Source organism: Diabrotica virgifera, chromosome 2 (assembly GCF_917563875.1).
Source record: "Diabrotica virgifera virgifera chromosome 2, PGI_DIABVI_V3a".
Lineage (NCBI taxonomy): Eukaryota > Metazoa > Arthropoda > Insecta > Coleoptera > Chrysomelidae > Diabrotica > Diabrotica virgifera.
Genome location: NC_065444.1, coordinates 9,975,663 through 10,002,671, shown reverse-complemented (window position 1 = coordinate 10,002,671; position 27,009 = coordinate 9,975,663). Strand labels below are relative to the sequence as shown.

The 27,009-nt window shown below is 31.4% G+C and overlaps 3 protein-coding genes across 3 annotated transcripts; 1 reads left to right on the top strand and 2 right to left on the bottom strand.

Annotated features, from left to right (window-relative positions):
- Positions 1-3,886: 3,886 nt before the first annotated feature.
- On the bottom strand, positions 3,887-4,401 carry LOC114324652 (cytochrome b-c1 complex subunit 7). Its single transcript, XM_028272518.2, has one exon. The coding sequence runs from the start codon at positions 4,290-4,292 to the stop codon at positions 3,960-3,962; it is 333 nt and encodes a 110-aa protein (XP_028128319.1). The 5' UTR covers positions 4,293-4,401; the 3' UTR covers positions 3,887-3,959.
- A 264-nt stretch (positions 4,402-4,665) lies between these two features.
- On the top strand, positions 4,666-10,310 carry LOC114324651 (exosome complex component MTR3). Its single transcript, XM_028272516.2, has 3 exons — positions 4,666-4,919; positions 4,974-5,248; positions 9,868-10,310. The coding sequence occupies exons 1-3, from the start codon at positions 4,760-4,762 to the stop codon at positions 10,288-10,290; spliced, it is 858 nt and encodes a 285-aa protein (XP_028128317.1). The 5' UTR covers positions 4,666-4,759; the 3' UTR covers positions 10,291-10,310.
- Positions 10,311-16,405: 6,095 nt separating this feature from the next.
- On the bottom strand, positions 16,406-26,887 carry LOC114324654 (EARP-interacting protein homolog). The gene is made up of 6 exons (XM_028272521.2): positions 26,718-26,887; positions 26,532-26,663; positions 25,662-26,054; positions 22,526-22,746; positions 19,186-19,344; positions 16,406-16,633 (listed from the first exon to the last, which is right to left on the bottom strand). The coding sequence occupies exons 1-6, from the start codon at positions 26,757-26,759 to the stop codon at positions 16,474-16,476; spliced, it is 1,107 nt and encodes a 368-aa protein (XP_028128322.2). The 5' UTR covers positions 26,760-26,887; the 3' UTR covers positions 16,406-16,473.
- Positions 26,888-27,009: the final 122 nt, after the last annotated feature.

Here is a 27,009-nt window from a genome sequence, read left to right as displayed (position 1 = left end):
ACGTTGCATTTAAGTAATTTGATGGGGTATTCCCTGAAAAAAGTTAATTTGTGAGTTACAACCTTTTGCCTTTCAACTATCGATATATAGTGGAAACCCTAGAAATTATAAAAGGTATCAAATGATATGATCCTCATTAAACTAAGGTTTTTAATTACCAAAATGTGTACAATGTAACGCTTTAACCATGCTATTACCTGAATTTACTATTTTTGTTGGGAAATAACCAAAAATTTAGTTTAATATGTTTTTGATGTTTTGATTTCCACTTTCGAAATTATTCTAAAAATAATATATCAAGGTAGAAATCAAAATGTCACAATAAACATATTTTTAAACTAATATTGTGGTTATTTTCCAATAAAAATAGTAAATTTATTATAAAAATGCCACAAGAAAACAGCTTAGGAACTCATCTACAGTTAATTAATTTTTTCAAGGTTGTGGAAAAATGTTAGTGTCTCAATCCAAATATGTACTGTACTCTGTACTGTAAAGTAAAACACTGATAATTAGCCTGTTAAAATAATATAATAGTTATCATTTTCATTCCCCCTCCTCCTTGTTTTGTGCGTACAGTTTAGTCCTAATATAGTCCTGTAGTACCATTTTCAAACATAGTATTTGGGCATTATCAGGAAGATAATCGGTAGTTCTTGGTTAAGTATTTTTCGTATTCAGTTATAACAAATGTTCAGCAATCAGCATTAGTCTCCATATTGTCATTTTGCACCTGAGGGTCTCTATGTATTTGATGTAATTTTTGGTTGAAATTACATAATTCTGAATAGCAAGTATTAACTAATAGTTCAATACTGTATTGTCAACATAGTCCTAGCTTTTTCATTGGGATACCATGCGGTTTTTCCATCCTTATTCTGTGCATTCTATTACTGAAGGTTTGTGATCATGATCACTGAATCAAAATTTTTCCTATTCTATGTGTCTCTACGTAATTGTTTCACACTCAAGCCTATCCATGCTCTGATGTTACTAAGCCATGATATTGCTCTTCTACCATTGCTACTGTGGCCTATCTTTCCTTCAATGTCAAGTAGTAGTGTATTATATTTTTGTTATTTCTTACATCTTTCTTTTCTTAATCATTATTAATTTTAATTGTTTAGTCTTGCTTTATTAGTTCATGGTATTTGGAAGGTGGTGGCAAGAACGCTAACTACTTCTTCACCCAGCTCCTAAGAGGGCATGGCTCGTTCAGGCCCTACCTATTTCTTGTGCTATACCTGGAAAGGATAGGGAAGGTAGAGTATGGAAACTGCACAGACTGGAGTAACTGACACTGCTGAGCACTGTGTATGCAAGTTCAGAATGTTAAAACACAACAGAAACAAATTATACAGGAAGGTAGGGTAAGTACAAATACCATAATGCAGGTGGCGATGAGGGGAAAGACTGAATACAAGGCAATACCGGAGGCAGTAACTTGAATTGTCAGAAACAGAAAGAAGGAAATATTAGAGAGGAATCTGCACCAAAGGTAGGAGAGAGAAGACAGGCTATTCATTAGGGTGGGCCGTTGAGTAATGTGTTTTTATTTTGTTTTTTTAATTAACTTCCCTGACCTCAGAAAAGATGTATGATAAGATAACTTACTTCACAGTGTTTTGTTTTATAATTAATTTTATTTTTTTCCGCTGAAACAGAGCTGTATAAGAATGAGATTTTTACGAAAATATCAAATCATCTAATAAATGTCAAATTCGTTTTTTTTAATTTATTATGGTCGCCTGAGCCAAAAAACGTGTTTGATAAGATAACTGCCATCATAGTATGTATTTTGGCTGATAAATAATTCTTTTCCACTACCACAGAGCTATATAAAACTAGGGATTTAAAAAAAACTATATTTTGTATGAATGTTTTTTATGCATACAAAAGAATTAAATTGAGCTAAAGCTGACTTTGGTTTGAACACAAAAAGTAAACGAAAATACACCCTCTCAACCGCTTGTGTGCTACAAGGGTATGCTGTTACATATGCCAAAAGACTGGTGTCGGGATTTTTAACAACTTCCCTTAGTTGGTCTTTGGATAGTTTCATAGCTACACGAGGCTCTATTCATAAAACTTTCTGACAGTCGATAATCTCAAAGTATTCCTTAGCGCAAAAAAAAAATAATTCTGTTACTACGAAATATCGTAATTTAATTATTTCCTCTTAAAAATTGTTTAAAATTCCAGTTGTCTTATGTTTTTACGTTCACCAATTAGCATAATCAAAATAATATCTCTGGTTACATATATGTATATTCTCTTTGAATATTTTTGTAGACTAAATCTTTTAATTCTGGTAGTAAGAAGAGGTCTGCTCGCAGAGTCTTATTGTCTTCAATAGATGTCTTGCACCATCAAGTCATGATGGTCGACTCCTGAACTCATTGAGTCTTAATGCAAAACCACATGGGCGCATGCACTTTTATTATAAAATGGCTTAGTATTTGTAAATTTTCCGAGTGGTTTCCGATTGCTACATAAAACTGAAAGATTATAAGCCAGCGAGAATGAACCATTTTCCCAAGCTGTCTCTCGGAAAGTTGTTCTGAACAAACACCACTTTCTGTTTTGACAAAAATATCGTACAGGAATTCTTGATCTGCACTAAGATCGTAACTGCGGAAATCGTCAGCTGATGATTCTATTTTTGAAAATGAAGCTAAGTCACTAAGTACATGCAGTTGTTCTCCAAAATACCCGCAAATGCACATGGTCCATTGGTACTGCTATCCAGTTCTTCAAATAGATAAATTATAGGCAACTTGTTGGCAGACAAACCACTGCAGGGACCTTTCAATTTTTAGGTAACAATATAATGTCTCCTTTACGCCTGTATTTATGACAGTACCGTTCAGTACAGAATCGTTGACGTCCAAGGTTATGTTATTTTAGAAGTGAAATAACGATCGGTAATGTTAACTTATTTACACTATCGTATATTTTATTTCAGTATTTCATCCCATTTTTTGAAGTAGGTTTCTAAATTAATTTTTGTCTATTTATTATTTAGTGGCGACATACCCAAATAAAGTATACGTTAGTATATAACGTATACCTACATGAACCAGCCACAACAATACAGATTTTATTTAAACTTTTTTTTGAGGTACAAAATAAATAACCCTGATGTTTAAGAAATTAGATAATAAAAAAATCTGTATTTGAAAAAGTTAATTTTTTTTATTTTTTCCACTGCCACAATGACGTTTTATATTAAAATAATATACAGCCTTTGTGGCAGTGGAGAAAAATGTTTTTAGCTACTCATTTTGGGTCTTAAAATTTGTGTTTTAGTACAACGCAACTTTTTTGACCTCAGGTGTTGGTATTTTACAGAAAAAATTTTTTCTGCCCACCCTACTATTCATGTGATCCACCAGTTGAGAGAGGACTTACTGCATGAATAGTTCAATTGAGGGGGTGGACTTTACTTGGTAGGCAGGGAGACATGGTGCATCTGTGAGCATGACTGCTCTAGGAGGATTGCTAGTGGATGGACGCTTCTACCCTGAATCCAACATACGTTTGGGCATCCCATCCCATAAGAAACTTATTAGATCTTCGACATCAAGTATGTTGTTCCCTGATTAAGAATGATATTTCTTATGGATTTCATATAGCATGGTTATTGAATATTGTTAAGCACATATGAATAGTACACATCTTCCTTTGCCAACTGTGTCCCTGGAGATTTCCTGCTATAAAAAGTTTTGATCCAATTTATGACTTCTTCAGTACATAGTTAAAGATTTGTAAAGAGTGATTGTAGTACATATTGACCTGTTTCTTTTATACACCCATATATTCGTAATTTATTATTGAAAAGCAAAGTTCAGTCCTACACCTATTTATTTGGTTAAAATAACAAAACTTTTCGGGACTAAATTTTATTTAACACATAACTTACATAAATATTGTACAAATTGCTACAATTCACTATATAATTAATAAACTTTATTCCATTCTTCTTGTTCTTTTTTTTCTTTAATAACTTGGTTGACAAATGGAGTCAGGTATAGTTTATCATCTTCTAGTTTTGTCCACTGTTCTTTGGGTAAAATACTATGAGAAAGGGACAGTTGGGTGGCTCTAAGGATACGGTAGTTTCTTTCATCAATTGTCTTCTGGGGTACACGTTTTAGGGCTTCTGCAACATCAGAATCTTCGTAGAGAAGATCGTCTCTCCACAGACCATACCTGTTGAAACCAGCCAAGTTGTATGCCCATTTTTGTAGTCCGCTGGACATGAAACGTTTCTGGGCAAAGCTAACAGCCATTTTTCTAGAATAAGTTCTAAAAATTTATAAAATTCACGAAAGAAAGATTATTATTAGGTAATCAACCTAACCGAACTTTCGTCCCCGATGAAATTGTCAATGTCAAGTCAATTAAGTTGTCAATGTCAAAGAAAAGATTTTGATCAAGTGGAAAGAACGAAAAATATAAAGAGCAACCAAAGCTAATAAAATTTAAAATATTAATCAAAAATAAACTTCGTTTAGTTCGATATTTTTTTTGAATAACTGCGACTCTTTCGAAGAGGCGAATATTTAATTAAATCTTTATTTGAACAGACCGCCGTGTTAGATGTGGCAACACCGCCGAGCTGTCAAATAGAAGGCCTATATTTTAAAGAAGAAATATAATCTAACATAACCAAGTAAAAACTTTAGTGAATATTTATAAACAAACGTGTGTAATTTTGATTTCAAATTTTATTATTATAAAGTAATATCTATTGAATATGCCAGTCGACCACAAGAGAATTAATGGACCAGAAGACACTCTGCCGTATGAGTTATTCGCAAAGAAAAACAAGCAAACCTTATCCGAGTCCTTTGAAGAAATTCTAAAAAATGGGATAAGAAAGGATTCCAGATCTTTTCATGAACACAGAAAAATTTGTAAACGTTCAAACAACTATTATATTGATTAAAACTAACTTATTCTTGTTTTAGTCATCAAAACTGGTGTGGTAAGCCAAGCAAAGGGTTCAGCATATATTGAAATGGAAAAAAGCAAAGTAATAGTATCTGTTTTTGATCCTAGGGAGATTCCAAATAGGTCAGATTATTCCTTAAAGGGTGAAATTTATTGTGAATTTAAGTTTGCGCCATTCAGTTGTAAAAAACGGAGGTTACATCAACTAGATACTGAAGAAAAACAGTACAGTGTAATAATGAAACAAGCATTAGAATCGACTGTATGCCGTCATGAATTTCCAAATTTTCAGGTAAATTAGCAGTAGTAATGTACAACACTACCAAATTCACTTTGTATTTGAGAGTTGGATGCATACTGGTGTTGACGTTGGCATGGAATTTTTTAAATTGTATTTTGGTAACGTTTCGCCAAGTAAAATACCTGCATGGTACCAAAATGAAATTCAGTGCACATCCAAATCTCAAATACAAAGTGAATTTGGTGATGCTGTAAATCTTATAACCTAGCTAGTACCTATTATTAGTAAGTAATATATCGATAATCTGTTTAAGTCAATAAATGTTTGAAATGAGATAATAAGATGTTTGTGAACATAGTTGCAGAACAATGAGGAGCCATTAAAAATAAATAAACCGTCTTTACTGATCATAATATGAGTATTATATTCATAAATACAAACAAGGACATTAATTAGTCGTTAGTGTTTGTAGTATAATTTAGTATTCTTTTGTCATTGTTTATTTTATTGATTAATTGTTTTGTCATTCAAATTAATTCTACTGTCAAGTTTTATGTGAATAAAATTGTAGTAAAAATGCCTTTTACAAAATTAGGCTTTTATTCACATAAAACTTGACAGTAGAATTAATTTGAATGACAAAACAATTAATCAATAAAATAAACAATGACAAAAGAATACTAAATTATACTACATTCGAGATCAACTTATGCATCTACAATGGTAATCGCTTCTTCAATGGAAACACCTCAATCGCTTTCAAAATGTATAGCCAAAGTAACAGTTAACCAAATTGATGCCAACGCTTTAATAGACACTGGAAGCTCAGATACTTTTTTAGATCATGAATTCGCTATTGAAAATAAGCTTAAAATTTTTCCAATACAAGGGGTCCAAGTTTCTATGGCATCTATGTCATTCTCAGTTAATATTCAAGGCTATTGTTTAATAAACATTCAGGTTGATAAAGAAAAATATGATCAAACAAAAGTTTTAGTTTTATCCAATCTTTGTACAGATGTGATTTTGGGTCAAGATATTATGAAACAACATGAAAGCTTAGAAGTTAAATTTGGAGGACCAAGAAGACCTCTTAAGATATGCTGTCTTACTGAAGCTAAAATTAAGCCACCTTCGTTGTTTGCCAATTTAACAGAAAATTGTCACCCTATTGCTACTAAATCTCGCAGGCATTCACAGGAAGATGAAGAATTTATTAAACAAGAAATAAAACGTCTCCTTAAAGAAGAAATTATTGAAGAAAGTAAATCACCTTGGAGGGCCCAAGTGTTGGTAACTAAAAACGAAAATCATAAACGTCGGATGGTAGTTGATTACTATCAAACAATAAATAGATTCACATTACTTGATGCTTATCCGTTGCCGAATATTGATTCACTGGTGTCTAAGATAACAAAATATAAAATTTTTAGCTCAATTGATTTAAAATACGCATATCATCAAATACCAATTTACGAATCTGACAAACCATTTACAGCTTTCGAGGCAAGTGGAGGCCTTTACCAATTCCGTCGTATTCCTTTTGGAGTTACCAATGGAGTATCATGTTTTCAGAGAGCCATTGATTCTATCATAAAAAAAGAAAATCTACAAGGTGTTTACGCTTATTTAGATGATGTAACAGTTGGTGGTGAGGATCAAGATAGACATGATTTAAATTTACAGAATTTTTTAAATGCTGTTAAAAAATATGGGTTAACTTTAAATCAAAATAAATGTCACTACAATCAAAAAATTATAAATATTTTGGGATATACAATAGAAAACTCTACAATGAAACCTGATCCAGACAGATTGAAGCCTCTACTAAATTTACCAGTTCCGAATGATTCTAAAAGTCTTCAGAGGACACTTGGAATGTTTTCACATTACTCAAAATGGGTTAATAATTTTTCAGCAAAAATTAGAGGTCTTATAGATTGCAAGAAATTTCCATTAGGTCCTGACTTGGTATTTGCTTTTGAGGAGTTGAGAACTGATATAGCTAATGCACTTCTATGGACAATTGATGAAAAAGAAATTCTCATTGTTGAAACTGATGCTTCTGAATTTGCTATTGCTGCCACTCTGAGTCAATCTGGAAGACCCGTTGCTTTTTTCTCACGTACCCTTACAGATTCTGAACGAAAACATTCTGCAATTGAAAAAGAAGCATATGCTTGCGTTGAAGCATTGAAAAAATGGAGACACTATCTTTTAGGAAGACAATTCAAACTAATCACAGATCAGAAATCAGTTTCGTTCATGTTTAATACAAACCATACAAGTAAAATCAAAAATGAAAAAAATTTGCGTTGGCGTTTGGAGCTTTCTTGTTTTAAATATGATATTATCTATCGTCCAGGAAAGGCTAATGATGCAGCTGATGCACTATCAAGAATATGCAATAATATAAATAATACAAGCAAGTTATATCAATTACATTCAGATTTATCGCATCCTGGGATTACTCGTATGCACCATTTTGTAAAAATTCGAAATTTACCTTATTCTTTAGATGAAATTAAACACGTAATTACCTCTTGTCCAATCTGTGCAGAAATTAAACCCAGATTTTATAAGAAAGAAGATGATACACATTTAATTAAATCAACAGCTCCGTTCGAAAGATTGAATATTGACTTTAAAGGTCCAATACCCGGTTCTTCTAGAAATTCTTATATGCTTACAATCATTGATGAATTTTCAAGATTTCCATGGACTTTTCCATGCTCAGATACATCCAGTCAGACAGTATTTGAATGTTTGAATCAAATGTTTTGTTTATATGGAATGCCGGCATATATACATTCTGACAGGGGAACTAGCTTTACTTCACAAGAATTTATTAATTATCTACACTCTAAAAAGGAATATCTTCAAGTAGAACAACACCATATAACCCTGGAGGAAATGGTCAAGTCGAGAGATACAATGGAATTATATGGAAAGCAGTGAAACTAGCATTGAAAACCAAAAATTTAGACATCACTAATGGGAGACTGTTCTTCCAGATGCTCTGCACTCTATAAGAAGTTTACTGTGTACAGCAACCAATTGTACACCTCATGAACGTTTGTTTACGTATCAGCGAAGATCAACTAGCGGAACTTCTATTCCATCATGGCTTAAAGATTCAGACAAAGTATTACTAAGAAAATTTGTACGAAAAAGTAAGTTTGATCCTTTAGTTGAAGAGGTTGATCTTTTAGAAGCCAATTCAGATTACGCCTTAATACAGTATCCAAACGGAAAGAAAAGTACAGTTTCAACGAAGCATTTAGCTCCTAGAGGTGACCTGAAATTATTGAATCAAGATAATGATGAAGATGAAAATGAAAGTCCAAATAATACACTAGAGAATTCCACTACTGAATCAATACCAGAGGAGATAGAAAATTTATCTATTCAAGAACCCAATCAAGTACCTGATGATAATCATGAACCAAGATTGGAAAATTCAGATTTTCAATCTAGCCGTAAATCAGCTAGAACTAAAAATAAACCGCGATATTTGCAAGATTTTGTTCAAAAATAGGGCCGGGTGAATGTAGTATAATTTAGTATTCTTTTGTCATTGTTTATTTTATTGATTAATTGTTTTGTCATTCAAATTAATTCTACTGTCAAGTTTTATGTGAATAAAAGCCTAATTTTGTAAAAGGCATTTTTACTACAGTGTTACATCTCATAAGTCATTTTTAGGAAGAACTTGACTTACACCGTTTGACTTCTGAAGCATCCAATGTATTCTGCTATGCTAGAGCATCTTGGAATCACAGAAAAATTAAGATAAATTAAAGTATGAGACGATGGTAACGCCAGGAAGGACAACACAATAACTCAGAAATATCTAATAACACCGAACCATAAGTTTGAAACTGCATCCACCTTTAGCTACGTGGGAGTATCAATAGAGAAGACTGGAAAAGGGAGAACAGATGAAAGAATTTTGAGAGGCAAAAAACATATGGAATTAATAGAAATCTGATGAGAAGCATGACTCTAAATAAGAGAACAAAGATGAACCAATAAAGACCTGTTACATGGGATGGAAAAAACTATGATAAACAAGAAAGAGGAAGTAAAATTTGAAAGAACAATAATGAGAACAATACTGGGCCACAATGCAACAAGAGAGGGAGAAAGAATAATGAAAACATTGTTGAAATTGAAGAAGAATTAAAGGGAGAAAATACAGTCAGATACATAAAATCTCTTTACTTACAATGGATAGGCCATTGTACAAGACACTCAGATATGTTAAGAAGGATAACTAACTGGACACCACTGTGGTCCAGGCAGGCATAGAGGAAGGCCTAGAAAATGGCTAGATGATATAGGAAGATATAAGAACAATGCATGTAAAAGACTGGAAAGGTTAGGGCCAGTCTTACACTTACACCTGAAGGTAGAAAGGCTTAGGACTACGTAAGTTCAGGGCAAGGTCAGGAAGAAATGGAAAAGAGTCAAAACAGCAGCAAAGATACACAATAAGCTATAAATGACATATAGGAGTAATCCACCTCATGCAGGAATATGATTTTGAATGCCATGATCATGATGGTAGCCCTAGAGATTGTAATGCTGCTTAACAAATGAATGAAGTAACATATCAATCAATTTAATCCTTTTACATTGATCTATTGTAATACGTTTTTCATTTCTAGGTTGACATTTATGCCATGGTACTACACAATGATGGATCTTGTTTAAGTGCAGCAATAACTGCTGCTGGGTTGGCATTAAGTCACGCAGGAGTTCCTATGTATGACATAATAACTTCCGTCACCCTAGGTATACAACAAGATACTATATTCGTAGATCCCAGTTGTAAAGAACAGAATATAAGCTGGTTTCCTCTCTCTAAAGACACAAAGAATAATGACCATGGACTTATAGTGATATCTAAGCTTCATACACACAATCAGATTTCACACTTTTACCAGACAGGAAGTATATCATTAGCCAAGGTGACGGAAGCTATTGGCATTGTCGATAAGGCCTGTGAAGAAATTGTTCCACTTATTAAAAAATGTTTAGTTAAGCATGTGATTAAGAATTTAAAAAATAGTGAGACTGTTGCTGAATGAATAAAGTTTGATATTCTTAAGTTTTATTTAGTTTCTTTATATATCACCATTTATTTCCTCCAAGATTAAGCTAATTGATCTAACACAGTTGGACTATTTTCAGTGAAGATAAGTTAAGTAGCTATATTATGACCATGATAATCTCGAAAAGCTTACAGACTTATAAGCACTTCTAGCCTGCATTCAGCACATGGTTACCTTATTGAGGTAGAGCTTTTTGAAGTTATACTTTTTTAGGCACGATTGAGAGTAAAATTTCATAATACTGCGCGCATGCGCACACAGACAGTATGGCGTTTAGTTGCTAAATCTTTCAAGTTATGTATAAATATATCAGTGCAAGAAAAGGTGTGAAAAGAATATATTTAGTCGAGGCATTGAAGGATTGAAGTGTCGATTTTTTTGGAGTAAGACGGATTTTAATGCTGATTGGTGAGTTGGATTCGTGAGAATGTCAGGAAATTTTGTGAACTAATGTAATGAATAAGAAATCTCAAATTGCATTTGTGCACAAGATAAATGCATTTTGAAATAGGCAATTATTATGTGCAGGTACCTACAGTCAGAAAAATGAAAGAATACCCATGAACGAACATATAAAACACGCTGCATTTTCCTGTCACCGTGTCACAAAGTAAATTGCCCAGCGCAAGTACATGTAATAATAATTTTTACATGTACTTGCACTGGCCAATTTTTTGTGTAACACGGTGACAGGAAAATACAGCGTGTTTTATATGTTCGTTCATGGGTATTCTTTCATTTTTCCTACTGTACATGCTTTTGTGTTTACGAATGTTTTGTATAAATGTACCTATTTACGAACGTTTCTTCTAAAATTTAGGGAATATATTAATTTTATAATACATTTAAGTATGTAGTAATTTTCTTTACAATTTTTACTTACCTATTTGTTTTTTATACCTAATATCACCCGTGTCTAGCAAGTGTCTGCGTAGACTAGCAGTATGTGTATCTAGTTACGGACGTGTTAGTACTTGGTTGGATTCCCTATAAGGAAACATTTTTTGTTTATTATTAATGGTTATTGACATCTTAGAATATTATATGGACTTATAATTAATCGGAATGTTGCCCAACTATTTACCGAATTGCAAATTTATAATAATTGCCTATTTCAAAATGCATTTTTCTTATGCACAAATGCAATTTCAGATTTCTTATTCATTACATTAGTTCACAAAATTTCCTGACATTCTCACGAATCCAACGCACCAAACTGCATTACAATCCGTCTTACTGCGCCAAAAATCGACAGTAAGGCCTTTTTTGTGTTTCGTTTAGTAAATATATTTATTATAATATTTGTGTCTTTGGATTTGTCTTCCTCAGGAGTAAGATGAGTATTATTAAAACATTTTATTGTATATTTATTATACTTCACCTTGTCTGTTTGTTACCGTGAATTGTCATTAGGTACGTCCGAACCAATACAGACACAGTCCTCGTAGCGTATTTGGTATAGCATTCGGCCAGAGATCGAGAGGTCTTGAGTTCGACTCCAGTGCAATCCTATACTTTTTTTTTATTTTTTTGAAAGCGGTAAGCACAAAATTAGTTTGGTGTTAAAAAAAAATAAAAAAAAACTTTAAAGTATATTTATTTTTAAGAAATCATATAATAAAAGTATAACTTCTTACGTGCGTACAAAGTACACACACATTCTTTTTTTATTGGCTTTAGGATAGGGGTGGGCAAATACTTTTAAATCTAAACGGGAACTGGTGTATGTTTTCAAAAGACTGATAGTGTGTAAATAAATTTATTAAATCAGCTAAGTACTTTCAGCATATTATGCCATCATCAGAGCTATCCTATAAAAAGACTAAGTTGAAAAATCTTATTCATAAAAAATTATAAAGTGAAACTTACGTCTTATAGGTGTAAAAACCTCAAAAGAAGAGAAAACTTCGAACAAACACATTCTTTAGTTTAAAATAATAACAAGCTTCACAATTTGATAAAAAAGAAAAATAATCTCAACAGTAATAGTCAAAACACTAATAGATTGATGGGTTCCTTTAATTTTAGATTTCACAAACGTACAGTTAACTTGTCAACTTGCTCTTTTACTAATAAAGAACTTGATTTTCTGTCCAAAGGTTTAAAATTCTCTACTCTAGTACCTTTTAACAATAAAATGGTTGAGGAATTTTCAGTTGATATTGATACCATTATAGAAAGCTTACCTTTAGACAACATTTTTAAAACTAACTTGAAAAGCAATTGTTTTCTTTCTTTACAAAAAGATCTAATCAAATTTAATAACAATGTTAATAACATTAAAACCAAATGTTTTAAACAACTCCATTTGATTAGACAATTATCCTTCAAACTGAAAAGTAATAACCTCATCATAACTAAAGCTGACAAAGGCAACTGCCTCATCATCATGCATCATAGTGATTATGTTCAGAAAACTGAAGAGTTTTTAAGAAATAACAACTTTGACATTTTAGATAGAAATCCTCTAAATAAATTAATCACTAACCTAAAAAATACCTTATCTAAACATAAAGATTTCCTACAATTACATAAAACGAAAGAAAAAACCTTCATTTTGTCAAATCCTCAAATACCTAGACTATATGGTTTACCAAAAATTCACAAACCGAATGTTCCTATGAGACCAGTGGTTAGCTTTTACAACACACCAGTTGTTACATTGTCTAAATTCATTAATTCCATTTTACAATCTACAATAACTTTACAACCTTCTTATTCTGTCAAAAATTCTACCGATTTAGTAAATAAGCTGTCAGTTTTAAACTTACCTAGAGACTTCTTTCTAGTTTCTTTTGATGTAAGTAATTTGTTTACTAATGTACCTAGAGATGAAACCATTCCTATAGTGGAGAATTTACTTATTAAAAGTAATATTAATAGAGTTTCAATTCCTCACTTGTTGGATTTACTTAAATTTTGTTTATCGCAAGATTTCTTCACCTTTAACGATATTATTTATAGACAATCACAAGGCTTGGCAATGGGTAATCCTTTATCACCTTTGCTAGCAGATTTGTTTCTTAACAACCTCGAGGTTAACATATTTGATAATAATTCTTCGAACCAAAACTCTTTCCAAAAAATCTTATACTGGTTCAGGTATGTTGATGATGTATTGGCTATTATAGATGGCAATTCTACAGATGCTGAAAATATTCTTTATTTGCTCAACAATTTACATCCAGCTATAAATTTCACTCTAGAAACCGAGTCCAACAAGTCTATAAATTTTCTAGACCTTACTTTAACTAGGATGGACAGTAAATTAATTTTTTCAGTCTTTAGAAAACCTACTCAGACTGACCATACCATCCCTAGATCTTCTAACCATCCTTTTCAACAGAAGATGGCTTCCTTTTATTGCTACATCCATCGTTTACTTAGTCTACCATTATCAGATACTAATTTCAATTCAGAATTAGATATTATCAAACAACTTGCATATAGTAATGGTTATTCCCCTACTTTAGTTGATAACATCCTCAACAAATTAAGGAGTAAAAGGAATAGATCCCTAGCTTACAATTCTGTCCTTAACAATTCCACTACAGCAGTTATGTATAGATCAATATCATACATAGGTTATCCTTCAGATAATATAGCCAAAATCCTAAATAACATCCCCAACCTTAAACTATCATTCAAATGTAAGGAAAATATCAAATCTATTTTTTCTCATACCAAAGATAAAATTGGAAAAACATCAAAAAGTGGTATATACAAATTGTCCTGTGGAGACTGCCCTGTTACTTATGTGGGGAGAACTATGCGACCTTTGGAAACACGCATCAAAGAACATTTGTCTAAGATTGACAAATCTAGTTTTGGCAATCACTTACATGCTTCTAAACATAACTTCAGTCCCCAAAGAGATAGTAGGATTCTACATAGTATACCCATTAACAACTATACAAAAATGAATTTATTAGAAGACTTAGAAATTAGCAGGGAATTAAAAAGAAATCCTCAAAATTGTGTTAACACCCAGGTTCAATTAAATTGTAAATTTGATCCAATCTTTAAGAAGTTTCTTTAATACTGTTATATTCAGCATGCCCAACAATTGCTCTAGTTTTTTGAACATTACTTTATAACATATTTGAATTTTCTTTCATTGATTACAATAAGTAAATATTTTCGATTTGCCTTTTAATAATAATATTGTTTTCAAACAGTTTTGGAACTCTGAGCTTGTCCAACGGTGCTTCTCCTTGGTTTTCATCTATCTCACTTCTATATTTGGTCAGAACTGACTGGTTGTTTGGTTTTTTAATAATTAATAATACTTTGATAATTTGATTATTTTCACATTTAACTTTACTTTAAACTTAACAATTGTCATTTAAATTTAACTTCAGTTTTCATATTAATTTCATTAATTAGTAACCTACATATGACAACATAGTCATTTCAAAAAAAAAAAAAAAAAAAAATTTTAAATAATTTTAAAAACACAGATGTCGCTAGGAACTATTGTTTCCGTCAGCAGCCTGTCGTTTTTGAATATTGTCAGTAACAGCTGTTTGTAAGAATGGTAGCCATTTTATAAAAAACACATTAAATGTAATTTTTAAACATTTAAGGGTTTTTACCCTAACCAGTGGTTATATCCCTGGGTTTATTTTAAACTAAAGAATGTGTTTGTTCGAAGTTTTCTCTTCTTTTGAGGTTTTTACACCTATAAGACGTAAGTTTCACTTTATAATTTTTTATGAATAAGATTTTTCAACTTAGTCTTTTTATAGGATAGCTCTGATGATGGCATAATATGCTGAAAGTACTTAGCTGATTTAATAAATTTATTTACACACTATCAGTCTTTTGAAAACATACACCAGTTCCCGTTTAGATTTATATAGAAGTGTGTACAAGTCAAACAGTCTTTTTCTATTCATTAAATACTTTTAAGCACGGGCCAACATGACATTTTCAAAATTTTTATGTTTATTATTTATATTATTTGTCTGTGTATCTTCATGTTTAATTGTCTTATAATTTTTAGCTTATAAATGTTTTATTTTGTTTTAAACCTTTAACATGCTAATTGTATTTTTTTAAATTATCGTACTTGTTTTAAAATTGTACTTATTTTGTAAAATGTGTTCGCCCATAAATAAATAAATAATAAACATTTTGGGATAAGGACAAGAGTCACACTTTTCTCATTCAAGGGTTTTTATTAGCATTTTTAATAGTTATTGATGTGATAATACTAACAGTGTTAAGAATTCAATTTCACTTATCGATGGTTTAGTATGAAAACCTTGTATGCCATTTTACAGACATGTTTACAGGAGAGACAAAAAACTGAATTTCTACATACCTACTCTATCTTAAAATATATGTGAAAACATTATGTGTAAGGACCTAAATGTGCTCAGAATCAAAAATACCTACAGATAGTTTTGAAGTTATACTTCTTTACGATCGAGAGTGAAATTTTATAATGCCGGGCGCACGCGCACACAGACAGTCTATATTTCGTTACTAATCTTTCAAGATATGTATGTATCAGCGCTGTCAGCGCAAATAAGTCATACTATATCATATAAAAGGATATATTAGTGTTCTTAGTAAATGTATTATTTATTATAATTTTTGTGTCTTTGGATTTGTCTTCCTCGGGAATAAGATATTTTATAATAATAGTAAGTATATTTAAAGTATTTTTGTATATTCACTTGGTCTATTAAATTTGTCAGTATGTATGAGAAATCTTGTAACCTGTTAAAGCAAAAGGGATATAGCTCAGTGGTAGAGCGTGTGACCGGAGATCAAGAGGTCCCGGGTTCAAATCCCGGACGATTCATATTCTTTTTTTTGAAGTTATTTTATATTTTTGGTATCGTTTTAATAAAAATGTTTTAAAAGTGGTAGGTAAAGAAAGTAGTTTAATATTTAAATAAAATACAAATAACCTGTTAAGTATATTAATTTCGTTGAAATCATAATAATAGATAAGTATAACTTCTTACGTGCGTACAAAGTACACACACATTCTTTTTTATCTCTCCTGTAAAATGACATGTTTTTATACTAAGCCATCCTTATGATAAATTTTATAGCATCAGCTAAATAAACACACATGAAGTTTAAAATCAACATTTAATAAATATAAAATAAGATATAAATATAACGGCTGAAAAATGTGTAATCTTACAATAAAATTTGTAACTTAAGCGATTTTTTTACATGAGATATCAGTAGCCGGCCATCATAACTCAATGAAGCGAATACCCATGGTTCCGCAGGTGACCATTCTACACAGTACACACTGTCCTCATGCTCACACCATTGAAGTGGACCATCTTTTAATCTAATAAAAAGAAAGAGTTAGCATTAGAAATATAGACCTAATGTAATAAAAATATCTAATTACAGAATACTCTCTCTATAACGAAGACAGGTATAACGAGGTTTCACTTATAACGAGTAGGTGTCCCATGAAATTCCATTAATCTCTCTAGGCATATCTCTAACGAGTCATATTTCTTACATCGAAAAACATGTTTCTTTACCTGTTTTTGGCGCAGTGATGGCTATAAGTGAATACCCCAACTGCCTGTATACAGAAATGCCTAAAATCTGTGTGTTTATCGAGGCCAATAATGTCATAAACTCTACTGCTTATCAACTTCTTCCTGTGTATCCACTGACTCTTTTTCAAAAGCGCCACTCAAACAATATTTAGCGTCTTATATTGCTCAGAATGGCTTATAGACAAGGCGAAAACGGCGGGTTCGTTGGAAAAAATGTTCCCATGAGGTTTTTTTGCATAATCATATTCATGAGACATCCCAGAATAAGGTTCAAGAAGTCGCCCACGTGAAAAGTGGTCCAAATTTTTTTTTTCAATTTATTTTTAATCAAATTGCAAAAATCAATATTTTCGGCCCGGACACATTTTTTTAGGTTTTTTTGGGCTATTCTGGACAAAACAGGTCTCTTATAATTTTTCTCTACAGTTGCTCGTTTTCGAGTTATAAGCAATTTAAAATTAAAAAAAAAACGAAAAATGGCTATTTTTAAGGCTTAATAACTCGGTTAAAAATTATTATTATGAAATTCAGAAAGTGACCGTTGACACAGAAAAGTTATGCGATAAAATATCCGTGTCCTTACCCTAAACGGACGCCTATGACCGGTACTAAAAATTGACATTTGATGGAATCGATTTATCTCTGGAAGATAAACAGGTGTACCAGTTTTCATTTTTCTAAATAGAAGTGTTCTGGAGCTATTTTCAAAAAACTAATTACAATACGCCATCTTTAAAGAGCTCTAGCTTCCTTAGAATTTTCGGACTAGGTGAATTGAGTTAAATTTTCTTAAAATTATCTGAGGAATCTCGGGGCTTCGTTTGCTAGAAGAGTTTCTGGACACCCTGTATAATAGGTACAATCCCTACTATAACCAATTATATTAATTGTAAAATTATTGACTTTCTTCCTATTACTTTTATTACGTTTACTTAGATACAAATATGATCTAATCGCTTAAAATAAAGATGTTACAGTTTGGTATTAGATTTGAAAGATGTGTAAAAATCCGACACATTCCTCAAGAAAATAATATTTAATACCGTACGTTATAAACCGATTGTTTTAACGATATAAAAATTAATTTTTATGTATTAAATATCTTTGCGGTTATCCTGCCACGTTGTAAACGGTTTTAGATTAGTGTTTTTAAGCATACTCGACATGGCATGACTAAGACAATTGTGGTGATATGAATATGTCTGTAAAAAACCCTGTAATAATTTTACAGACTTAAAATTTTATTTTTATATACGAAATAACTACACAACCATCCTGCCTCTTTGTAAGTAGCTTAATATTAACATTCTTGAGATATGTGCAAAATGGCATGACTCAGAAAATCGTGTAACTTTCCATGAATTTTCTTACACATTTTTTAACTATGTATAGTAAAAAAGGTGTAACTAAACATCCTGCCATTTTAAATAATGTCTACTTAAATTATTTATGTTATAATAAAATTTATTTTATGACTCAGAAAATCACGGAACCAGGGTGAAAATTTTACACAGAATTTTCCACGAGACAAGTGCAGTTAAACATTAGGAGACGTCATGCCAACATTTTTTTCGATAATTTTCAACTAATTATGTTTAATTTATTAAGTTGGCAGGACTCAGAAAATTATGAAAATTTCATTATTTTCATTACATATTTGTATATCTATATACTCCCTTAGTCCTTTTGCAACTCTCCTGCCCAAAAAATTTTTTTCATAAAATTGATAGTATCCTGTCATTCTATGGATATGGCAGGACTCAGAAATTCATCCCCATTTTTTTCCTCATGGAAAATCTAATTTTCACAGGAAAATGTCACAGGAAACCCGTGGATTTTTCCATAAATTGCAAGTACCTTTTCTAACCTTCCAGTATTGCAAAGGGCAGGACTTAGAAAATCGTGGTTGAAGTTCTGTTAATATCTCCCGGTATATTTAGAGAAAAATTATAAGAGACCTTTTTTGTCCAGAATGGTCCAAAAAACCTAAAAAAAAATGTGTCCGGGCAGAAAATATTGATTTTTGCAATTTGATTAAAAAAAATTGAAAAAAAAAATTTGGATCACTTTTCACGTGTGCGACTTCTTGAACCTTATTCTGGGGTGTCTCACGAATGTGATTATGCAAAAAAATCTCATGGGAATATTTTTTCCAAGAACCCGCCGGTTTCGCATTGTCTATTATATGAAGATAGTGTTTTAGAAAACTACATATTCATGTGTATGTAAGCACAATATTATTGTTGTCTGATATAATGAGATCAGCTTATAACGAGGTAATTAGTCTGCCATTTCAGTTCTCGTTATAGATGGAGTCTACTGTACTTACTTTTGTTTTGTGTCTAGGCCTTCCTTATCGTCAGTAATAAGTGTCTCACTGAGATTTTCTGAACTGACACTTGCAGCACTTGATAATAATACTCGTGCATCTGAACTAGCTGTTAACATCAACTGGTCATGGAATGGATTAAATCTCACACACCAAATCCTAAAATATTACTTGAAATATATATGATGTATTAACATAAACAAAATTAATCAACAGCTGAAAAAACAATAGGTTTTAATGAGAAAGGGTCTTGTGATGGGGACGATATCATGGTGGTATTTACATTGTTGTCAAATCTTCCGTTTTTCTGCAAATTTAATAAATTTTCTTATTTCAAATGGATCACTCTGTATATTTTTTGAGTTTTGAACTCCTTAAGAAATACTGATTATTTTCAGAGTTATTGCTCGAATTATTTAAACAAATTATAAAAATAAATTTTTTTGGTCCGTGTAGATATATTTTAGGTTTTTTTTGGATCATTCGGAATAAAAAAGGGCTCTTGTAATTTTTCTTTACCATGGATCGTTTTGGAGTTATAAATAAATTGAAACTGAAAAATTGTGATTTTCAAGGCTCAAAAACACAAGTAAACAATTTTATTTGGAAATTACGAAGTACCTAAATTCAAGTTCAAACCTTATTTTATCAGTTTCTGATAAGTATTTTGGGCTTATTTCATTTTAAAACATTGTTTTTAGTTGTTAATGTAGTCCGATCGCCAGTCCTCTCATAAGTGCTTCATTAACAATTAAAACAATTATTGCTTTAGAATAAACATGACAAAAATTCTTATTAGGAGCTGATAGAAGAAGATTTGACCTTGAATTTAGGCACTTCATTTTTTTCAGTTTTAACTTGTTTATAACTTGAAAACGATCAATTTTAGAGAAAAATTATAAGAGATCATTTTTGTTCCGAATGATTCAAAAAACTTTGTTTAATAAAAATTGTTTAAACAAATGTAGCAATAATTCCAAAATTGTGGCATTTAGGTATAGGAACATTATTTGAAAAATAGTCAGTATTTCTTAAGGAGTTCAAACGCAAAAAATATACAGGGTGATTCATTTGAAATAAGAAAGTTCATTAAATTTTCAGAAAAACGGAAGATCTGACAACAATGTAAATACGACCATAATCATACCTATTCTGTAACTCATTTCGATGATAGAAGTCAGTAAAATCGAATAGAAGTGACCAAGTCGAATAGAAATAGTCCAAATCCGTATTCCATAACTACTTCGGAATCTCTACAATCGTAATGTGAATAGAAATCACTTCGACAGCATTTACCCTGTCGAGATGAGATTCCGATTATCGGAATTGTGGTTGACGCAAGCGCATTTTGTTTTGTTTTGACGTTTATATTTTATATATAAAAATAATTAATTACATACTACTTATTTATAATTATTTATAGTATTTGTACCTTTTTTTAGCTGCTTAATTTTTAGTCTGTGGTGTTATTTGTTTAGAGAACTATATATATTTCATTTAGACATGTTGTACGAGTATGAATAATTGGACCTAACCTTATTTATTTGCTACTTGGCGTCTGAATGTTTCCCATTCACATTGTTGCCATATTTTGTTCGTATATTTCTTGTACAATTGCAATCAATGGTATAATGCACAAGAATAGCTTGATAAATAAATATTATACCAGTATACTTGTATATTTATCAGTCAACGCTCATAGCCTGAACAAATTATAGAAAAGATGCCATTTTTGGGAAAAGTTGTTTAGCAGTTATTTCAACTGAAAAAGAATCTTAAAGATTGCATATTATTAGTAATATCAATTTTAAATAATTTATTAATAATAATGAATTAATAACATCAATTTAAATATCTTTGATTTAAAAGCATTTATACTTCTTATCTTCACTTATCTTTTTTATTTATCAGTTTATCTTCTTTTTTATATCAATTTTAATTAACTTTAATTTAAAACCATTTATCCTCTTTTAAGCTTTTTGCATCCAGTATTTACACGAATATTTTATTTACTTCTCAAAACTTTGAGGATAGTATGAAGAAAGTATGAAAACATTGAGGAAATGGCAACGGTGTCATATCTCAAGTAACAAAATAGGTCACAGAACACAATTTCGCTGGTTACTGCGCGGCTGCCACCTCCTCAGAACCGCGTGAAATAGAAGTCAGAGATTCCGATTACGATATGAGTTACAGAATACCGATCCAAACACAAAAATGACGCGATAGATATCAAACATTCCGATTTTGGGTAATTACGATTCGACTTGGTCATTTCTATTCGATTTGTTAAAAGTTACAGAATAGGGCTGAATATCGTCCGCATCACACAACCCTTACTCACTAAAACCTATAAAAATCATGCAAGCCGTGTGGCAAAGTAATTTTTGTTTTATTTATGTTCTTGTATATACAGAGTGGGCCAAAGAAAAGAGTCCACCTTGAGATTTGGCAGTATTTATTAGATTTTAAGGAAATGACGAAACAGGTCGATTTTTGATCTCAGGGGGACACATTTTTACAGTACATACATCTGTCATTTGTCAACCCCCTCCCTTCCACATCCCCCACCTCCTATTTTAAAATAGGGAATAGGGCATGGGTCGTGTGCTAGCTCATTTGAAGGGTTATTCAATTCTCTATTCAGTAATATTAACATTGGCATAGTTATTTATGCAGGGTGTCCAAGAAAAATTATTTTGAATTAAATTAATTGACACAAAAAGAAAAATGTATGTAATTTATTTATTAACTCAAAATACATTTTACTGCTGACAGAAAACAGAAAAAAATGTTTATTTGATAAATAAACATTGTTGCTTAAATTCAATATTTAATCTACCAAGAGGCAGATGGGTGGCAGCTTGAACATTGAAATTAAGCAAAAAGCAATGCTTATTTATCAAAAAAACATTTTTTTCTGTTTTGTGACAGCAGTAGAATGTGACAGTAATTAATTTAATTTAAATTTTTTTTCTTGGTCACCCTGTATAAATAATTATGTTAATGTTTATATTACTGAGTAGAGAATTGAATAACCTTTCAAATGAGCTTGCACACAACCCCTATTCCCTATTTAAAAATAAGGGGTGGGGGAAGTGGAAGGGAGGGGTTGACAAATGACAGATGTATGTACCGTAAAAATGTGTCCCCCTTAGATCAAAAATCGACCCGTTTCTTAATTTCCTTAAAATCTAATAAATACTGCCAAATATCGAGGTGGACTCTTTTCTTTGGCCCACTCTGTATAATAAATTCTCACACTTATTTCAGATAAGACTATTAATTTTTTAAGTAAAAGTTAAAAGTTGTAGATTTATAATTGATAATATATAATTACCAATGGGAATGATCACTTCTTGAAAATACTGGAGCACTGGTTTGCCTGAAATCCCAAATCTTCAAAAACCCATCGTCTCCACATGTAGCTAGATGGTATAGTTTGTTCATATTATAATCCATATCACGTATAAATTGACAATGTGCTTGATCGATACTCCATGCTAATTCTCCAGATCTAATATCGTAAGTCTTTATATGTGTCTCAGTTGCTGTACTGAACTAAAATAGTAAATAGTACTAATATAGTAAAGATTTTAATAACCAACGAGATCAATTATACAATATTATATAATATTATGAACCAAGACCAGAATAAAATTAAAAAAAATTATACAATATCAAGTTGACTCTATACATAGCAGCATCTAAACAGCTAGAAATCAGGTCTCTCTATGGTATGCCAGATTACTTGTCTGTTTTTTCAAAATGCCAGGGAAACTAAAAATGTCAAGGTCAGTGATAAAAAAGTATGTATTCTTGTTCTCATGATCATTTTTCAGTGCGTCACAGTTTTTCGATTTCTCTCTAATGCATTAAGTTAGATGAGACGGAAAAAGCGGTAGCTCCGTGATTAAACACAAAAATAATGCAGCATTACAATGGTTATATACATAAGATGTCTAGTCTATTCCTAACCTACGTTTGATTCGTTGATATTTAGAATGCGCGTTTTTTCTAGCCAATCAAATACACGTATTACGAACATTTGACGAAAACTTCGTTCATTTTGGCCATTTTTTAGAAGTGTCAAAGAGTCAAGTGACGGTTATTATTCAGGTCAGTATTTTGTGTACCTGTCATTTTGAAATTTCGAATTCGACTTCCCTTGTGTTTCACAACGTCTTTGTGCATTTTTTTGTGTTTTGGTTTAGAATTTAGTTCGTTAAAAGTTAGTCATTGGCGTGAGGAGACTAGAGACATTTGAGATGTACCGAAGAGTGCTAAATATCTCATGAGTAGATAGAATAGCCAACGTGGAGGTAATGAGACTTACGCATAAGGAACGAGAAGAACTAACAAATAAGAAGAAAACTGAGATATATCGGACATGTGATGAGAGATGTATATCTAATACTCCAGGTCATTATGCAAGAAAAAGATCTATAGTAAGGAGACGTAACTCATGGCTGAAGAACCTTAGGAACTGGTTTGGATGTAATAACAATGAATTATTTAGAGCCGCGGTTTCAGAAATAAAGATCGCTCTGATGACTGCCAACTTTTGAAGCGGAGACAGCACCTAGAGAAGGAGATAAAAACACAATTAATGGATAGTTTTGTGTCATTTTTTAATGTTTCCATATTTATAAATTTAATTAACAATATTGTTTACTTTCTAATTTTATTCCCCTTTATAAAAAATACCTACATGTTAACATATTGTGTAAAAATCAAATATACTAAATTACTAATTAGTTTAATTCCACCAGCTTTTCACCTATGGCTAAGTACGATTCTAGCATCTGTCAGATTCCTCAATAATTACATGAAATAAGTCTCGACACACCCAATACAGTATATGACGTCATAATTAATGACGCACTGAAAATTATCAAGAGAACAGGAATATAGAACCATACAAGTGTAAAGATTTTAAATAGGTACTACGACTTTTATGATTTAAGAAAATTGTCACACACTCTAATTAAAAACCAAACAAAAGACCAAAACGGCGAAAAAAGAATGCGGTTAAAGATAAAAAGATGAGATTCGTGAAAGAAGAGACAAACAGAATTGATTTCAATCATGACTTCGCCAATGAATATATGAATATGAATATTTATGATAGAACTTCGCCAACTAGCATAGCAAAAAACAGAGATTTGTTACAGCTATTTGATAAGGGAGTGATACCGGAGGAATATAACAGGTAGTATCGTATTTTATGATGCCAATGGCATCTTGTCAGATCCTGCTTTCAGATCTGACGAGTAATACGCATAGTAATATTATTTTCTTGTAGCTATAACACATTCAAAATAAATTTGTTTTTTCTATAAAACTGCCTATCATTTATGTAAATAATATCCATATAACTACAAACAGTTCTGAATAAAATGTTCAGGGAAAACCAGTTAAATGTAATAATTATATCGACTAATGCCTTAAAAACATTGCTATTAACTAGTTAAAGCTTCATATTCCGATCACAAAACTACAAAATATTATATTTGGTTTATTATATTTGTTATAAATGTGTTATTTTAAGGGTAACTGATTAATTTAGATTTATAGGTAAAACCAGTGACCGCATAACCATCTTAAATTTAGGTTTAATCAGCTAGGTGTCTTAACTTTTTCAAACTAATGATAGAATATCATTTCTGATATATGCATCTTTCATTAGAATACCGAATATCAAACACAAGTTGTCCTCTTAATTCAAAATAAAACACTAAACTTTAAAAACGTTTTTTCTCGGTTTCACTATTTCAGCATTTACCTGGTTTTCGTAGTATACTGACGATATATTTGTTTTCGTAATGCTAAGGTGCATTGAATAATATATCACTTGAACTATTTCAATGACAATATTATGTTTAATTTTTACAAACTTTGTATTGCGTTTTAAAAAGCTCTGGATATAAACTAGTTCTGCACATATATTGAAAGCATTGTAGCAAATCATCAATACCCTTTTGAACTAATGTCTCAAACTATACAAGAATGAGAGATCTTTGAAATATGAAAAATAACTTGCAACAAAAATTGAAATACAGTGGAACCCCAAAAATCCGAACTAATTGGGGGGACAGCCTGTTCTGATTCCGAAAAGTTCGGATTATCCGAAAGTTAGCCTAACTAGTAATTCGAAGCTTTCATTGTCGTTGATTTTGAGTCGCAAAACGTTCTCGCAAGAGTGTGGACAATAATTTTGGACTCAAGTTGACTACAAGAGAACCAAAGTAAGTTTATGTTTAACCTGTATAAGCACTACATATTAAAGTACGTATTTATTTTTAAGAAATTTTAAATGTCAAAGTCCTATTAATCCTACATTGTTCAATTTTCTGGTTTTACTCTGTATAATAAACATGTTTTTAAGTTTTTGTCTTGAATTTTTTTCACTTTCCGTTGGTTCAAATTTGCCGAATGTTCGGATTAGCGGGGTAATACTGTAATTGTTATAATACCTGATTACAATTTTGATGTGGATTCCATTTTCCATTTGTAAACTTGGGATTATTCTTTCCTTCTAAGGCTATGTTACTAACAGCTCTACCTTCAGTCTCAGAAATATCCCAAAGAACAACATGGCTGTCCGTCAATGTAACTGCTGTATTTGCGTCAGTGGGATGGAATTCCGTAGTTTTAATATCATTGCCAAAAGAAGAGGTATCCAGTTTTGTCACGATTTCTAGATTTTCTATGGTATCATGATTTTCGTTTTCAGGTAATTTTAAAATTGCACTTTTCATGGTGCAGCTGTTTTCTCCTACTAGAGAGTTGTAGCAAGTCGAGATCTTGGAGGCATCAGTTGGGCTAGACGTTAATTTCCATATTTCTCCCGCTGAATGATGGAATACCTAAGTAATTTTTAAAAATTAAAACAAAAATTGTAATAGAATAATTTTTGGGAAAGTAACCTAGCAATCCCTAGGGATTGTAAGGCTTAACATGTTCGATGCCCATTGCACATGAGTAGAGTCACTAAGGTTTCATCAAAGGTACCAATGACGCATAAGTATCGTCAGTGTTATGAAATGAACGATTTAAGTACGTGGTATAGTCGGTTCGCTAAACTCGGACACAACTGGCTAGTGATTTTAGTCAGTAATTTTTTTGTTTTTTGCCAATTTTGCCAAAATTACTAACTATTTAGTAATTTATTAACTATTTACTAATTATTTTTTTTTTGCAATTTTACTAAATTGGCATAATAACTTACTAAAATCACTAGCCAATTGTGTCTGAGTATAGCGAACCGACTATACCAGCCAAGTGACCCTTGTTTAAGATGGGCACCGAACCTGTTAATGAATGAAAGAATAAATGAAACTCACTGAAGTTTTTATTGTGGATATTTCTTCATTAAACTCTATCAAATGGATTTGATTATTAGTCTGTTTTAGAAATTGGGTTCCGATTATAAACCTTATTTTTTCAGTTTCTGCTTGAGGTGTTAAGGCTCTGGCCTAAAAGTAATTTTATGTTATAAAATAATTTTGCTACACATATACAAAAATTACCTGGAATTCTAAACCATAAATAACAGAATTTTCATTGTCCATTTTAATTTTTTATTGTTGAAAGAAAATAAAAATATTTTATACAATCTCAAAAATATTTTCCTCTACAACTGTCAGTGTCAAAATCAAAATCTTGTAATCTGATTATTTTTCAAATACATGGCAACACTTTTGAGCTGTCAAATAGAGGGCCTATATATGTAACAACTTCAGTGTTGCCAAATATCAATGTTCTGGACTTTACAATGTTCCTGGTTTTATCATTCACAGTGTTCCTTGAAATCAAAACAAA